Genomic DNA, 16,675 nt, shown 5'->3' on the forward strand with positions numbered 1-16,675 from the left:
ATATCTGATTTAATAAAATTTTTCAAATTTATAAGTTGGAAAATGTTGTTTTGCATTAGTAAAAAAAAATAATTTGGTTTATTTATAAGAATTGGTTCGTTTTAATGAGCGTGCTATTTATAGAATACACATATTCTCTCTCTCTCTCTATACGTGTGTCGGTTGCAACGCCACTGATCTATATGTAAATAAGTATACATCAGGTGTATAAAGCTTTTCTTTCAGTGCAGCTTCAGCAGAAATGTACTGTGCAGACTTTTGGTCGACGTCGATGTTGTCAGTTTGCTCTGAAACGTCTCGCCAGGCGAACGCAATAGCAAAGCTTTGCTTGCTCGTGCGCGTTTCGAATCACATACACGACTCACTCATAAACACACACACATAAACATATACACACACACACACACACACGCTGCGTGATAGCCGAGCCACACGCACACGGCAAACGTGAATGGTGCGCGAGCAAAATAAAATTCAAATGAAAACTTTGTATTACGAGTATTAAATAATACATATATTGGTATTAACTAATCGAACAGCTGTTAAAGTGAAAAATGAAACACAAGTGATGTGTTTGTTGGCACTCGAATAGGGCCAAAACAAAGTCTTAGCCAATATCGTCGCATGTTTTCCAATGCAACGGTTTTCTTCTGTATCTGTTTTCCGCAACACCCACATAACAAGCTACTCGTACTAACGACTGTAGAAACTGAATAATTAATCGATTCATTAAGGAATTAAAGTTGAAACTCTGCTCATCATAACTGAACTGAAAAAGTCAGAAACTACTGCAAAAATGGTAAATATTTTCAAAGAGAGTGATTATGAAATTGCTTACCCATATGTGTGTATATGTGAGCTTCTCAGTGTTTGTGTGTTTAATCCCAACGAGAGACATTTGTTTTAGCTTGTGCAAATTGTTTACTACGTCAAGTCCAAGTCAATTGCATTTTTCATCTGCCAACAGCTTCAATTGTCTGCAATTTTTCCAAGCAACAAAAAGCCAAAACCAAACCGACAACATCACTTTTGTTTTTCTTTGACAGAGGAGCAGGAGGAGACGAAGGAAAGACTATGTCCTTTGTTTTGAGTCTTTAAGAAAAATATGATGTAAGCCTGAACGCGCAGCTCCGACAATGACGTTTCCTGCCTCCTGCTTCTTACCGCCTGTCGCCTCCTAATTACATATATACACATACATATTGTACATACAGTGGTTCTCATAAAAGTTGAGATACAATGAAATTTAAGCCCAGATTTTTTAACTAATGTTTAATTGTAAACAAAATATTTTCATTTTATTTTTAAAAGTATTTTATACATATTTGATTTACAAACTCAAAAAGCAAACCATAGTTAAAATTGTAGTGGGTCAAATAAGCTGTGTGTCACTGTGCATAGGTACACTGATAAAAAAATGAACTTAAATTAAGATTTTGGTCTCAAAACTAAAAATTTTGGTTTAAAAATGAGACCAAGTTCTTATTTTAAGAATAAATGTTCTTAAATTTAAAATCATAAAATAAAAAATTAAAATTGAAATTTATATAAATAAATTTATATATTTTTTTAATTTGGATGTATATAGATTTTTATTTTGTCTTGGTAATTTTTTAAATGTTATTGTAAATTGTTACTAGTGTATATTCGTATATGTATTTAGTTAGCAGAGCCATTTATTTTTATAAGATGTTGCTGCAGCATCCACACCAACTACACAACTGTAACTGTAACTAACAATCGCCCCTTCCACACCCTCACTCACACACACACACATGGACACTTTCACACAGCGACCATTTGCAACCTTAGTCAACCACGCGCTTATGAGTAAAAGCTTGACGGAAAGAACGAGGGAAGTGGAGGGGTCAGAAGGGGGGGAGGCAGTCTGCAAATCGATATTGTGCGGCATGACCGAGTGGCCCACAAGGCGTTGTATGTTTTGGCTTGTGGAGCTGGCAGCCTCTCTCCTACCCAACCTCACCCCCACCACACAAAGTGGTGGCTTTGCTGGCCCATCAAGCACACAGCCAAACAGGCAGCCAGCCAGACGCCGCAGCCGCAGCCGCAGCTGACGTAGTCGCCGACGTAGGCGCTCAGTCTCTGCTCCTTTTTGTACTCTCATTCCGGCAGTTGAATTCGTCTTCGTCTTTTGTGGTGAAAACTTTCATTTGCGCTCGCTCCCTCTCTCTGTCTCTCTCTCTCGGTTTTGCACTCTCTTCAATCGTTTGTGTCAAATTTGCGCTGTTATCAGAGCAAATATACAGCAAACAGCAGTAGCAACAACAAGTATAAGAAGTAGGATACGCAGAATAAGAGGAAGAACTGTCAATAGCAAACAAATGACTGTAATGCTGCTCAAATTTATTCAAAGACATTTATTTTTGTTGTCGCTTATGTAGTTTGTGTCACGATTCTCGCATTTTATCAAGAGAATTGAATCAAGGCATATGATGTCATATGTACGTCTATATGTATCTGTATCTGCATCTGTTTTTGTGTCTCTGTATCTGTATCTGTATCTGTGTGTGCTTGCCTTGGAAAGTATGCAGCAGTTGTTTGCATTGCTTTCTTGAATCGTTTTGTTGATTTCTTGCTTATCAATTTGCCATTTGCCACAGATTAGACTAGAGTGCATTTATTAAATAATCGATTTGAGCTAATAATAGCTTAGACATCTTGTAGATTGTCAGCTGTATTTGAATGAATGCGACCAGCTGGATTTCTGCTTAGGCTATTGACACTTGTTAAGAATTTGCTACAGTACATTCATACATACCATATATCATATTGCATTTCATGCCCGTTAAGCTACTACAAAATATGTACGAGATCATGTAACAACAGCGACTACAACTGGCCAATACTACTGGTATCTTGGCCAACAAAGGCCGGCAATTACCTTGACTAGTATCATTTGTTGCATTTATTGTGGTTTTCTCATTTACTCATTTACTTTCAACCCAGGCCTAGGCCCATCCTATGCCCCGATACTCTTAGATATCCGATTTCATGTCTCAGAAACAGTCAACAATACCAAGTTAAGGCAAACGCAGTGACAATAAACGTAATAAGCTTGCCTCAAGCGCAGCGAGCTTATTTGTTCAGACACATTGAAATAAACATGTTTATAAGTAGTACATGCTCGTGCCACTGCATAGAGTCTATAAATACCCTGCATGCAAAATTCTAACAAAAGGGTATACATAGCTGCGAATGTTGTAATCTTATGGAACTTTAAAAGATAAGGAAAGCTAAGAAAGGAAAACTAAAAGGAAAGTTAAGCAATAGAAATTACTAAGGCTTCTCTTCAGAGAACATTTTTATTCTTTAAAAATCGAGAAATTTTGTATAGTTACATATCGCATACATTTTATAATGAGTTGAACATTTATTGGTCCCTTCATTGTGCAGCTCCCATAGAATATCACAACAATTCTGGAACATTAGGAACTTTTAAAATTTTATTCAATATCTGCGATATGTTTAAAATTGTTTTCGAAATTCATTTTCTGTTAAATTTCATACCAATATTAAAAATCTGGAATTTGTTTATTATTAATAATTTATTTTAAAAATGCTATATGTTTGTTAATGAAAATGTTCATAATTTTCTTATATTATTATATAGTAATATGTAATTTAAGTCTTAAATTTTCATTCTACACTTTAAAAAAATAAAGGTTTTAAATCAAGATTTTGGTCTCAAAACTAAGAATTTTGAGAATTAGAGAACATAGAATTCTTAAATTAAGAAAACATATCTTGTTTCAACATTTCAAATAAGACCAAGTTCTTACTTTAAGAATAAATGTTTTTGAAATGAAAATGAAAAAAATTTAAATTATTATAAACGAAAATTAAATTTATAATTTTATTTTTTTAATTTTGATTTATAAAAATTGTGTTCTGTTTTGGTGATTTTATGAATGTTATTTTAAATTGTTACGAGTAATATTCGAACCGAAAAATAGTCTTAAAATGTTCTCATTAAAAGAACAACATTTTTAAGATGAATGTATTCAGTATATGCATATAGGGTATAATGTAGCACAGTACTTGTTTCCTATCATATAATACATACAAGTATATACGAGAACTAGAGTATGTCTATGAGAGTGAGGGTGTGTAAGTAAATAAACCCTTATCAGAGGTGCCTGCAGGCACTGCGACGTCTCTAGGGAGCACATAAGCCGCAAAGTCTTTGCAGCTTTGTCTTTTGCACGCTTTGTATGCTTAGATGGCAGCTTAAGTTGCCTCGAGCAGTCAACATGAGTAAAAGGATGGTGGGAGAGTGCAGGATGGTGTTAAGACAGTGAGAAACTAATAAGTCTATTTAACACTTTTTCTTGGCATAGATCGTACGTCGACGTTCTCGCCGTGCGCGCATGTGGAACATGGGATTCCTCTTCCTGATCTATTGCTGTGTGAGCTTCTACTCGGCCAAGGGCGATGAGAAGGCTGATATTCCGCTGGACGTGGGCAGCCTGCCGGAAGCACCTGATGCAGATGTTCCCAGTGAAAGTGTAAACACCTCACCCAATCCTTTTATGACCAGCGAGGTGAGTTCAACTGATTGCCTTAAAAATACTGATCTTATGCTAATATGTGTTCCCTTTTTAGCGGAGCGACGAATTGCCAGTTACCACCACAATGGCCACGCCCATGTTGCATGAAGCTGTGCCCACTTGGCGACCCAAACGATACAACTGCACTCCTCCGGCTATCGAGCAATTTCCTGAGCCGCTGATGAACAAATGGGCGCGTCGACATGGTGGACTCATCCTCCATATTCTGGTGGCCATCTACACCTTCTTCGGACTGGCTATTGTTTGTGACGAGTACTTTGTGGCCAGTCTGGACAGACTCTGCGAGGGTAATTTTTACATTTGATACAAGCATTCGCTTAAGTTTTATTTGTAATTTTAAATGTAATTCCCTTGCAGAGCTAAAGCTATCGCCCGATGTGGCAGGTGCCACTTTCATGGCCGCCGGCAGCTCAGCTCCAGAATTGGCCACCGTTGTGATTGGTGTCTTCTTCGCCAAGGACGACATTGGCATCAGTGGTGTCATTGGCTCCGCAGTGTTCAACATCATGTTTGTCATCTCGGTGTGTGCATTGTGCTCCGGCACCGTATGCCAGCTCAACTGGTGGCCTCTGGTCAGGGATTGCTTCTTCTACTGCGTCTCCATATTGGTCATGCTGATAATAATCTTCAATGATGTCATCTCTTGCGTAAGTTCGAATATTTACTAAGACAATACCTATTTAATCCGGTAGCAGTGTCAAAATGTGATAATTGAAAATGAACTTAAATGAAATTAATGACTAATTATTATTTATATTATGTAATTTATTTATATATACACAAACAATGAGATTAGAATAACTGTTTTTATTTTTAATATTTTTATTAATATTTATAGCGTAATACATATACTAATTTTTAAAGTTTGAGTTTTAATTTACTTGTTGATTTACTTGAGCTTTCAATTTAAGCCATAGTTTTTTCTTACAGTATTTTCTTCTCTAAGAGTAGAGATTTAGAAGAAATTAGCTATAAGTCTTTGATAACTTCGTCATACCTTTCGGTCCATAGAAATACAAACAAAAACTTAAAAAAATTAACGTATATCTTAACATCGTTTTTGAAAATGTTATTCCATTATTGAAAATGTGTTGTGTATTTATTAGAAAATGTCCAAACAACTATATAATTTTTTGATAATTGAAAACAATTTATAAAAACGCAGAATAAAATGCTTATAATTTTTAAGGGGATTGAAAGTATTGAAAAATAGGTTGATGAAAATTTTTCAGCACAACTTTTCGTAAGAACAATTCTATGAGAAACTGTTACAAAAGTTAGTGAACAAATGAATTATTATTAGGGAGAGTTAGGAAACGAAAACAGATGCAGATTGCAGTCTATGTGAAAAATAACATATGTAATTATAATAAATTAAATATTTTAAAATTATATTTTTTATGTACGCAGTTCGAATCTGTGGTAATGTTACTATGCTATGTGGGCTACTGCGTTGCCTTGCATTTCAATACGGAACTGGAGCGATGGGCATTGGGATTAAATCTTCCATTTAAGCTGCCCAGCAAGGAGGAGCAGTCGGCTTTGGTAACCTATAAAAATGTGCCGGAAAGCTCTTACACACAGGGAAGTGGAGGCACACAGCAGACAAAGGAATCGGAGATGAGCACGCAGAAAAAACCAGAAGCAGCACAGGGAGAATATCAGAGCTACAATGATCCCAATGCCAGTTGGGATCCCAATGCTGCCTGGGGTGAGCAGAGTCAGAGTCAACCGCAGCCACTGCCAATGGTTACCAGTGCTAGAAGCAGCCAACCGCCGGTCGATGATTGGGGTATGAGTCAATTTAATCAGGGACAAGGCCAGGAGAATATGGGCTATCATGGCGATCAGCCGGACTCGGTGATAACAGGAGAAGTGGCTGCTGCCACGGCCACGGCCCCGGCTAAGACTCAAGTGGCGACAGCTCCGGTTGGCGTTGAATATTACAAGTCGACGGACAGACAGAAAGAGAATCGGCCGGATCCCTTGGCCCGACCTACGGAGGGCGGTCTGCCAGCACTGGTGGCCTGGTATGTGGTTTATCCGATTCACTTCTTGTGCAAGAAGACAATGCCGGATTGCCGACTGGATCAATATCGCAATTGGTATCCATTCACGTTTCTGCTGTCGATGATTTGGATCTCGTTTTATTCGTACTTCATGGTCTGGATGATAACCGTGATTGGCTCCACACTGGCCATACCCGACACTGTGATGGGACTGACGTTCGTAGCTGCTGGCGTTTCTGTACCGGATGCCCTAAGCTCAATAGCCGTTATCAAAGAGGGCTATGGCGACATGGCCGTCTCAAATGCAATTGGCTCGAATGTCTTTGATATACTAGTGTGCTTAGGTCTTCCATGGTTCATACAAACGGCCATCATTGCTCCCGGCTCGCACGTTAATGTCATATCCAAGGGTATGTATGATATCATGACTCCTGCATCCTCTTCTATCTCCTCCTCCTCCTTGATCTATATATTGCTTGTATCGTCGTAATTTGTGTGGTATGCTTGGCATGTGACTTGACTGTTTAAAGCTTAAACTAGATGAAGTGAATGTGGTATTCAAATGATGATCCTTGTGTACTTAACTTTGGAGTTATCTTCTTTTAGGTCTGGTATACTCCACGCTCTCGCTCTTCTCCACCGTTGTCTTCTTGATACTCTCGACCCATCTCAACGGCTGGAAGTTGGACAAACGTTTGGGCATTATTCTCATGCTTTGGTATCTGTTCTTCATAACTCTGGCGTCGCTCTACGAGTTGAACGTCTTTGGTTACATGAACCCACCAGAGTGTGCCAGTAAGTATCGCATATATTTCTCAGATCTGACTATTTCTAATCCTGACACATTTAATCCTGCAGGCGAATACTAAATTAATGACAACCAAATTGAATAGACGCACTTAGAATCGCATCACCAGCACCAAATACAAATACGAATACGAATATGAATATGAATACCATATGAATAAGTACATAAATACACGAATACTCGTGTGTATATGCAGTATATAGCAGCAACAACTATAGAAGTCTCAGCCACAACAACAACATGAATAAATATATGTACATTTAATGTTATTGTTAATGGGGACAACATTTATTAGTCAACGCGCGTTTTACATGGATTTTTACATGCACCAATTGAATGAATATACTATATATACTATATAGATGCAAAGAAACCCATATACAAGAACATATATATACATAGCATATATACCACTGTAGATAGGGTGAAATGTTTTAAATTAAGTACAAGTATAAACAATACAGCAAATCAATGGAATTTGTTGTCACGGTTTAATGGAACAACACAAATAGAAAAGGAACAACGCAAAGTTTATACACACACCTACACTCACACACACACACCTACATATATAATGTTGAAAATTTTTTGAATTTAGGCAATGATTTATACGTTACTTATAACATTATACATTATATATATTTATGGAATGTTGTTTGGTTTGTAAGTTTCTCCTTTTCATACGAAAGTCTCCTTAAATTATCTCAAGAGGCAAACAACATTTTTGAGAACTTACAAGTCATACAAGGAAATGGATTATTTTAGTCACCAGCTTACTTAGTCAATGAATGAGATCAACGAATTATGTTTAATTTGTTATTACATATTTATATCAAATACCCTGTACGAAAAGGAGTCAAATCTGAATGTCGCTCAGTCTGATAGATCAGTTAAATACTTAGGTAATATAATATAACAAAATAAATACATAGCTGCTGGTACAGGTTATCTCCAGGTCGATAATTTTCGACTTGATAATTGATTTTTAGTTCAACAACTTACACTTACATTTACATTAAGACCAGAAGCATTCAACAAACAAGATAGGACAAGTAATATTTATGTAGATATTTTAAATGCAATTTACAATAAGCAATTACAAATGAGTGTATATTTTGTACAATTAAGTATATAATTACACAATAGCCACATTGATTAAACGAAAACGTCCTAAGTTTGGCCACATACAACAACTATCGTTTAAAGAAATCAACAATATATAAAACAATTAAATATTAAAAATATTTAACATTATGGCAATTAATGACGTCAATTTTTTACTGTAAATATATATTTATTCTAAATGTATACAAAATTCGTAAATCAAATTATGTAAATTTATAGTCAATTTTGGTGCAAATTGCGTACACATTCAAGTTAAGAAGTATTAATTGTGGAAATTTCAATGATATGCTAGATCCTATAATTTTAATTGGATTCAAAATCAAACAAATTTTATTATGAAAATTGTAATCAAATGTGCTAATAATAAAACTCACTCAACAACCAAAGACATGATTTAAATTCCCTGTTCGAATAATTTTCATTATGAAGCATAACGTTTTTGATGATAAGCCAAAAAGTATGCTATACAAATTATTGGATAATTATTTTAAAAGCTTAACCACGAACAGAAGTGGTACTACATAAATACATATTTGAATTTATTTTAGAATAACGTGAATAAATTTTGAAATTACGTATTAGTTATAATTTTAAAGCTTAATACTGCCGTTCAACAGTTCAAATATGAGATTGGCTAATCAAATTATGGTTCTGCTCTAAAAATGATTATTAATTATTAGTTTATTTGAGAAATACTTTGTCGCCACAAAACTGTTTAACGGCGGTTCATTTAGTAAATTATGTAATATACATTTACGTTATCTTGAAAAAAATGTTTATAATAATATTATTGCTACCATTATGCATTATTATTTGGTTAGAGAATAGCTAAGACTATTCGAACCAACAATCAAAGCTGGTTGCTTGGTTCCAGACCAAGTTAAGCTGATGTTGCTAAGATGTTAGTTTGATGCTTTGGTAGAGAATTATTAGCAATACACAACATGTGACAGTGGCAGTCGTTATTAATCCCAGGTAATGCTAGACGTGACACTGAATCAGTATAATAATTTAGCTGCAAGCAAAGTGTAAGACAAACATACTCCTAACTAAATACATACAGACATACATTTATTGAGCATAAAGATACAATACATACTTACATAGTGAGCCATGCACTGCAATATAAAAAGGACGCGCTCAAAACGTAGTTACATACATAGATATACAAAACATACATACATACTTATTAACACTTGGAACGGATATAAACAATGGGCACAGTTGGCTTAATTTGTTGAAGGCGCCGATTTGAAGTTCAGCTAACTGATTTCCCATGATTTAAAAAGCCAACTTCCTTGAAACTAATTAAATTGAAACTAAACTAATGTTAAACCAATACAATAAATGTACGAACAATCGTCTATTGAAAATTCCCACTTAGCCATATACATATACATACTTACATACATAAATACATACACATTAATACAAATGTAATGCCCCAAGAGGCGTTGCTCAAGTACAAGGTTCTTCCCCACTCAATGAAATATGCCAGTTACCAATATATCTATATATATATATATATATAAACATTATATTTATAATGTCTTCTCGACATACATACCATAAATTTGTTAATTGACTTTGAGTGATACACAGATTCACTCATAGAGACTTTGTTTGGTCCCAAAAGCAACAATTATATTACCTAAACATATTCATATACATATGTAGCTATAAGTCCTGTTCCATATTCCACTTTCGCATCGGATTCACAGAAATTGCATTATTTTTGGAGATGGAAATAAATTAAGACTATCCTAAAAGTATGCTTTTTAATGTGCTTGAATTTGGTTCGAAATGGAATTGAAAAAGGCCTTATATACATAAAAATACAAATGCATACATACATATTTACAATATACATTTCAAGAACTATCCTTAAATTGTTGCAGAACGTTAAGTGTTTCAATTATTAACTATTTCAATTAGCAGTTGAATTCAAATTTACCAAAATAACAGTTGCAAATTTATGCAAATACTATTGAAGTGTTCTATTCGATTTATTTTAAATATCTTCAACAAAATCAAGTGAAATCAGATATAAATAAAGAAATATATATAGTTATTGTTATTTTCGACTTAACAGGTATCTAATGAAACAATTGCAACTAATTATTAATTATTAAGTACTTATAACAATTGATGATGAATGCATATTCTACATATTCATTGAATTAAACAGATATACGCATGCTTTAAACATACATAGACACATACATACTTATGTAAATACATATACTTATACAATATTCTTACATACAAGAATGTACAATAAATTGCATCTACTTACATTTATAAATATATAAGTACACGTTCTTGAAATTATGTACTTCTATCATTTGTGTTAACTATGACTATAATTGTTTGCAAAATTAAAATGATATTTCAAATATGCATAATGTTTATTTGTGAGGTATATATTTATACTATTAAAAAAAAATAATACAAAAATAATAATTACAATTATTTGGAACGATACAACAACAATAACTATGCTATTATACACAACTGTTGATGTTATGTTTAGTCTAATCATGGATTTCAAAAATAAATGAATATACACACGCAGACCATAAGCTGGTTTTATTTATTTATACTCAGACTTATTATCAAAAACAATTAATTATAAACTAAACTTTCTTCTGCTATAGCGGATAAATTTGAAATATATAGAATAGTTAAATTTGTATACGTGTATTGTTTGATTGATAAATTCGTCATCAAATCGACAAACAAAATAGCAAATGTCCTTAAGCCGTATTAAAAAAAAAAACAGCCAAACCTTTTTTAAGTTTGAATTTGTATTTTCCATGAAATTGTGTCGAACTGGGCATTGAAGTTAACATCACATGCTATACTTATTATAATTTTTCAATTATACGTTTCTCCTCTCGGCCTTTAACGCTTTTAGAGTCTCTGACCGCTGCTTTCCTTAGAACTGAAACAAGCGAAAAATTCATTGGACTATCTCAAAAAGTATTGGATTGTTGTTAATCACAATTAAACAATTTATTTGTTGGAGGCAGCGGTAGACTCAGTAAATTAATTAAAATGGCATCTCTTCCCAAAGTTGATATTGATAAGCCTAAATTTGATCAGAGCACGTATTGGGGTCGTGCCAAGCATTTCTTTTTGCTAACCAATCCTCTGAACTTGTTCGCATCATCTAGCGACCTGGAGAGAGCGCGTGAAATAGTTGAAAAGTATCGAGCTGGCAAATCTGTTCCCGAATGCAAATCAATCGAGGATGTGTGGAGGGCCAAGTATCTGTACGATTCGGCCTTTCATCCGGAGACTGGGGAGAAGCAGCTTATCATTGGGCGCATGTCGGCACAGATGCCAATGAACACCTTCATTACTGCTGGTAAGCAAAACAATATGTTTATATTTGTATGAGCTAATGTAAAAATATATGAGTCTACATTATATAAAGATGAATAGATCTTTAGTTCAAAGGTATTGGGATTGACAGAATCGGAAACACTTTATATAATATTTATTACAGCCATCCAATGAATTTAAGCATGGTAATACAGTATATCCTCTATAAATAATACAAATACCATCTTATATCAGCAATTTTCATCAAATACTAAAAGATTATCGTCGAATATTCTGAAATATTTATTCTCAATTTTCAATTGCTTTTATTCAATTAGGTATGATGACCTTTTACAAAACAACCAGAGCCGTTGTCTTTTGGCAGTGGTTCAATCAAACTTTTAACGCCACCGTCAACTATACAAACCGCTCCGGCAAAACTCCAATCAGTAATACGTAGGTTTCCTCAAGATAAGCAACGTTTTCTGAGGCTGAACTTGCTAAATCCCTCTTACAGACAGTTGTTAACCTCCTATTGTCTGGCAACAAGTGGAGCATTGGGCACCGCCCTCACCCTGAACAGTGCGGTGAAGAATATGAATCCTTTGGTTGGTCGCCTGGTGCCTTTGGTTGCCGTTGCAGCCGCCAATTGCATTAACCTTCCCTGCATGCGAATGCAGTAAGTATTTACGTGTACTGGATAAGAAATGTAAAAACTACTTAGTTATATTTTACGTATAAAGGGAGTTGCGCAATGGTATCGTTCTTTTGGATGAGAAGAACAATGAGGTCGGCATTTCGAAGAAGGCCGCTTTCGTTGGCATTTCATCTGTTGTGATCAGTCGAATTGCCATGGCAATTCCCGGAATGAGTAAGTATTCCTGAGTCACTTATGGAAATGACATGAATTTAATACAAAATCTGACAGCATTGACGCCTGTTCTGATAAATCACCTGGACAAGAACGGATTCCTGAAGAAATTTCCCCATATGAATGCACCAATTCAGACTATCTTCTGTGGTATTATATTAATATTTTCAACACCCATGGGCTGTGCATTCTTCAGTCAACGCGCTGCTATCAAGGTTGACTCGCTGGAGTCCGAAGCGAGAGAGTCTATCAAGAAGAATCGACCCGACTTGGATACTGTGTGGTACAATAAGGGTTTGTAGTCCGACAATTTGTAACTATCGGATCAATGATTTAACTTACAATATATTCTAAAAATATTATTTTAAAGAAATATTATGCTATAGACGAAATAATTATTTAAATTTAAAATTATTATGAATAAATTAAAGATTTTTATCAGAGTGTATTTGTCCGCTTGCGTTTGTGGAATTAAGCTGGAATAAAAGTTGCTTAACTTCAATTGATATCACAATATATTGATAAGATTGATTTATTAAGAATAAGGCAATCCTATTGGATACATAAGTATACATATAAACACAGGTATATTTGTGTGAGGAGCTGATAAGTAAATCGACACAACAGGCTGCCTTAAAAGCTTTGGCAAACTTGCAAGCCTCACTGTTAAAATGCTGCGCACAAGCAAAAAGCTTCCTCTCTCTCTCTCGCTCTCTTCAATGTCGTCGTCACTTACCACAGAAAAAGTTTCGAATTACGCAAGGTAATAAAAGAAACTAGAAAGAGAAAGTATTTTTGGCATGCTGACTATGAAATACGCTTTCCCAGTTGCCATTATTTAATAATATTTATTTAGTTATTAATATTTTACAAAAAGTTACAAATAACAATGTTGCTCTATATTATATTATTGCCCTATAAGAAATGTTCAATTGACAGATGAAATGATTGATTTATTAATAAAGTTAAGCGGCACATTGATTCGTTTCTGAGCGCGCGACAAAAAGCATGAACCTAGTGAAATGCTCTCTTCAAGGGCAAACAAAAAGCTCTCTGGAGCGGCGGCTGAGGCAGCGGTAACGGCAGCAGCAGCAGCAGCTCTTAGCTGTCGGTTTAGTCGTCAGTTCACTGCCAAAGTGTTAGCAAGCGGGACGCTTGGACAAGCGTGAACGTATAGAAGCGTGCGGTTGCTTGTGTGTGCGTGTGTGTGTGTGTAGGTGTTGCACGCGTGAAAAACTTGAAGAACCGAAACTCAAATACTCACACACCCATACATACTTCATAAACGTACGTATAGCGTGTGTATGTGTCAGTGTCGCAACCTGTTCTCCAGTTCATCAACTCTCTGGAAATAGTTGTTGTTTGTGATTAGCTCAGCTGTGCACCCGGCAAACGTCCGATATGATTTATGGATTTTTCAATATTACGCATATTTATGATAATGCTATAACAATTATATAATGCAACATAATCGCATGTTGTTCTTTAATTTACGATATATTCGAATACCTAAGAATCGACACTCTCGATTATATACGCATGTGTACACGTACGTGGACATACTATATGTATGTATGTATGTATGTATACTTGTTTGTAGAGTATTTTTACTGCACTGGAACTTGAAAGTTGACTTTCTGGCGATTAGCGCGAATCAGTTGGGTCACTGCGGCCATTGATAAGCCCTCGGGGCAGTAATATTTATAAGCACAACAAAAACTACAGTAGAAGCTCTGCTAGAAGACAGCTTCGTAAGAAAACAAATTTGTTGGTCTCTTTTCTTATATTACCACTATACAGATAGTATTTAGAACAACGCAGAATATGAAGATAGAATATTTTTTAAATTTGTTTATTCATTGATAAAGATAGACCAAGGTCAGTTTTAATTATTATGGAATGTATGAGTGTACGCCTTAGCGAGTTAACACTGTGCGCACAAGCTGACAAACATAAATAAATATATTGATACTGTGAAACCAAGCAGCTGACACATTGTATCAATTAAGCTATCAGCAAGTTTTTAATTGCAGCGAAAGTATCTAATCAGACTTCAAAAAGAACTCTACAAATAAATGTAATCTTACCCTTACAGCATTATCTTTTGGGCTAAAGTGAAAGGGAAAGTATATCAGAATGGCTTTGCTGCCCCGCGTGGATATTGATAAGCCGAAGTTCGATCAGAGCACGTATGTGGGGCGTGCCAAGCATTTCTTTCTGGTCACCAATCCCCTTAATCTATTCGTTACCTCGAATCAACTAGAGTCCGCACGACAGATAGTACAAAAGTATCGAGCTGGAAAGGATGTGCCCGAATGTAAATCCATTAATGATCTATGGAAGGCCAAGTATCTGTACGATTCGGCCTTTCATCCGGAGACGGGCGAGAAGCAGCTACTCATTGGACGCATGTCGGCACAGATGCCAATGAACATGTTCATCACTGCCGGTTAGTACACACACACACACCCACCCAAGCACACACACATACCCAAACACACACACACACAGTGCCAGACTTGTGATTGTGATAATGTTGTTATCGTGTGATTTCATTTCATTTGAATATTTCAACAATTCGCTTCCGCGCTTTTATTAATAAACAAGTAATAATGAAAGTATTGTTGTTATTGTATTAATTTAGGCATGATGACCTTCTACAAAACAACGCCGGCCGTCGTCTTCTGGCAATGGTGTAATCAGACCTTTAATGCCATCGTCAACTATACGAATCGCTCAGGAACAACACCTATTAGTCAAACGTAAGTGACCCCAAAGCAACAAATTGTGTCAATCATCGAACTCATGATGTTCCTACTTAATTCCCCCCTCACAGACAATTGTTTACCTCATACTGCCTGGCAACGGGTGGTGCTTTGGGTACCGCCCTCACCCTGAACAGAGCGGTAAAGAATATGAATCCTTTGGTTGGTCGCCTGGTGCCTTTGGTAGCCGTTGCAGCTGCCAATTGCATCAATATTCCCTGCATGCGAATGCAGTAAGTATTCAAATCTTATCTTTAATCCTAAAGCTCATTCATATAACTTATTTCGCAGGGAGTTGCGCAATGGTGTCGTTCTTTTGGATGAGAAAAATAATGAAGTTGGCATTTCGAAGAAGGCCGCATTCGTTGGCATTTCAGCCGTGTTGGTGAGCCGTATTGCCATGGCCATGCCCGGAATGAGTAAGAATCCATGATTCGTATATTGAAACTAAATTAATATTATTTAAACATCGATAGCTTTAACGCCTCTGCTTATGGAGAGCCTGGAGAAGCGCGGTTTTCTGAAGAAATTCCCCCGCCTGAATGCTCCAATTCAAACGGTCTTCGTCGGTTTCGTTCTTCTCTTTGCCACGCCCCTGGGCTGTGCATTCTTCAGCCAACGGGCGGCAATTAAGGTGAGCGACCTGGAGACTGAGGTCAGCGAATCCATACAGAAGAAAAATCCGGACTTGGAAACCGTCTGGTACAACAAGGGCTTGTAGGCCAATAAAGGTGGATGGATGAAAGGGAATTACGAGAGGACAATAATTTTTTCAAGGGGATTAATTTATTTACTTGATGTGCATTTATAGGAATTCTTAAAGCATTTAATTGCAGGTTTTTGTTTGCGTTCTGTGTTTAGTTAACACATTTAAATGAATGTAAATTAGTTAATTGTTGTGCTCGAGTCGCCACAATTTACTCAGGAGTAGCTTGTGATTCAAAGCTATTTAGAAATATCAAATATGAAAATGTTGTTAATAAATAAATTAAAAGGAAAATTGTAACTGATTTTTTGGCGCCGGCGTCTCGGGGGTTGCCCATCCGCTGAAAGTTTCCGATCTGATTTGATTGTAAGATTCCGACATTGGGTATTTTTAATTTTTGGTACCCATTTCGGGCTTTTTTTTTTATGTTATAAAATTTTTTAAATTTATGCATCATTTTTTTTAGAATTTCCTT

The 16,675-nt window shown here is 35.8% G+C and overlaps 3 protein-coding genes across 4 annotated transcripts; all 3 read left to right on the plus strand.

Annotated features, from left to right (window-relative positions):
• The first annotated feature begins 285 nt into the window (after nt 1–285).
• Nucleotides 286–8,602, plus strand: LOC117792243 (probable sodium/potassium/calcium exchanger CG1090). Its single transcript, XM_034632301.1, has 7 exons — nt 286–799; nt 4,359–4,562; nt 4,624–4,876; nt 4,947–5,236; nt 6,000–7,008; nt 7,205–7,393; nt 7,457–8,602. The coding sequence occupies exons 1-7, from the start codon at nt 797–799 to the stop codon at nt 7,465–7,467; spliced, it is 1,959 nt and encodes a 652-aa protein (XP_034488192.1). The 5' UTR covers nt 286–796; the 3' UTR covers nt 7,468–8,602.
• A 2,770-nt stretch (nt 8,603–11,372) lies between these two features.
• Nucleotides 11,373–13,031, plus strand: LOC117791106 (sideroflexin-1-3-like). Its single transcript, XM_034630764.1, has 5 exons — nt 11,373–11,901; nt 12,197–12,314; nt 12,376–12,537; nt 12,602–12,729; nt 12,787–13,031. Exons 1-5 carry the CDS (start codon nt 11,589–11,591, stop codon nt 13,029–13,031), a joined length of 966 nt encoding a protein of 321 aa, XP_034486655.1. The 5' UTR covers nt 11,373–11,588.
• An 824-nt stretch (nt 13,032–13,855) lies between these two features.
• On the plus strand, nt 13,856–16,500 carry LOC117791826 (sideroflexin-1-3-like). Of its 2 annotated transcripts, none has more exons than XM_034631722.1 (6): nt 13,856–14,027; nt 14,825–15,178; nt 15,374–15,491; nt 15,566–15,727; nt 15,786–15,913; nt 15,971–16,500. In XM_034631722.1, exons 2-6 carry the CDS (start codon nt 14,866–14,868, stop codon nt 16,213–16,215), a joined length of 966 nt encoding a protein of 321 aa, XP_034487613.1. In that variant the 5' UTR covers nt 13,856–14,027; nt 14,825–14,865; the 3' UTR covers nt 16,216–16,500. The 2 variants fall into 2 exon arrangements, with proteins under 2 accessions (XP_034487613.1, XP_034487611.1); XM_034631720.1 differs by having other exon boundaries at nt 13,856–14,016.
• Nucleotides 16,501–16,675: the final 175 nt, after the last annotated feature.

This window comes from Drosophila innubila, assembly GCF_004354385.1.
Source record: "Drosophila innubila isolate TH190305 chromosome 3R unlocalized genomic scaffold, UK_Dinn_1.0 2_E_3R, whole genome shotgun sequence".
Lineage (NCBI taxonomy): Eukaryota > Metazoa > Arthropoda > Insecta > Diptera > Drosophilidae > Drosophila > Drosophila innubila.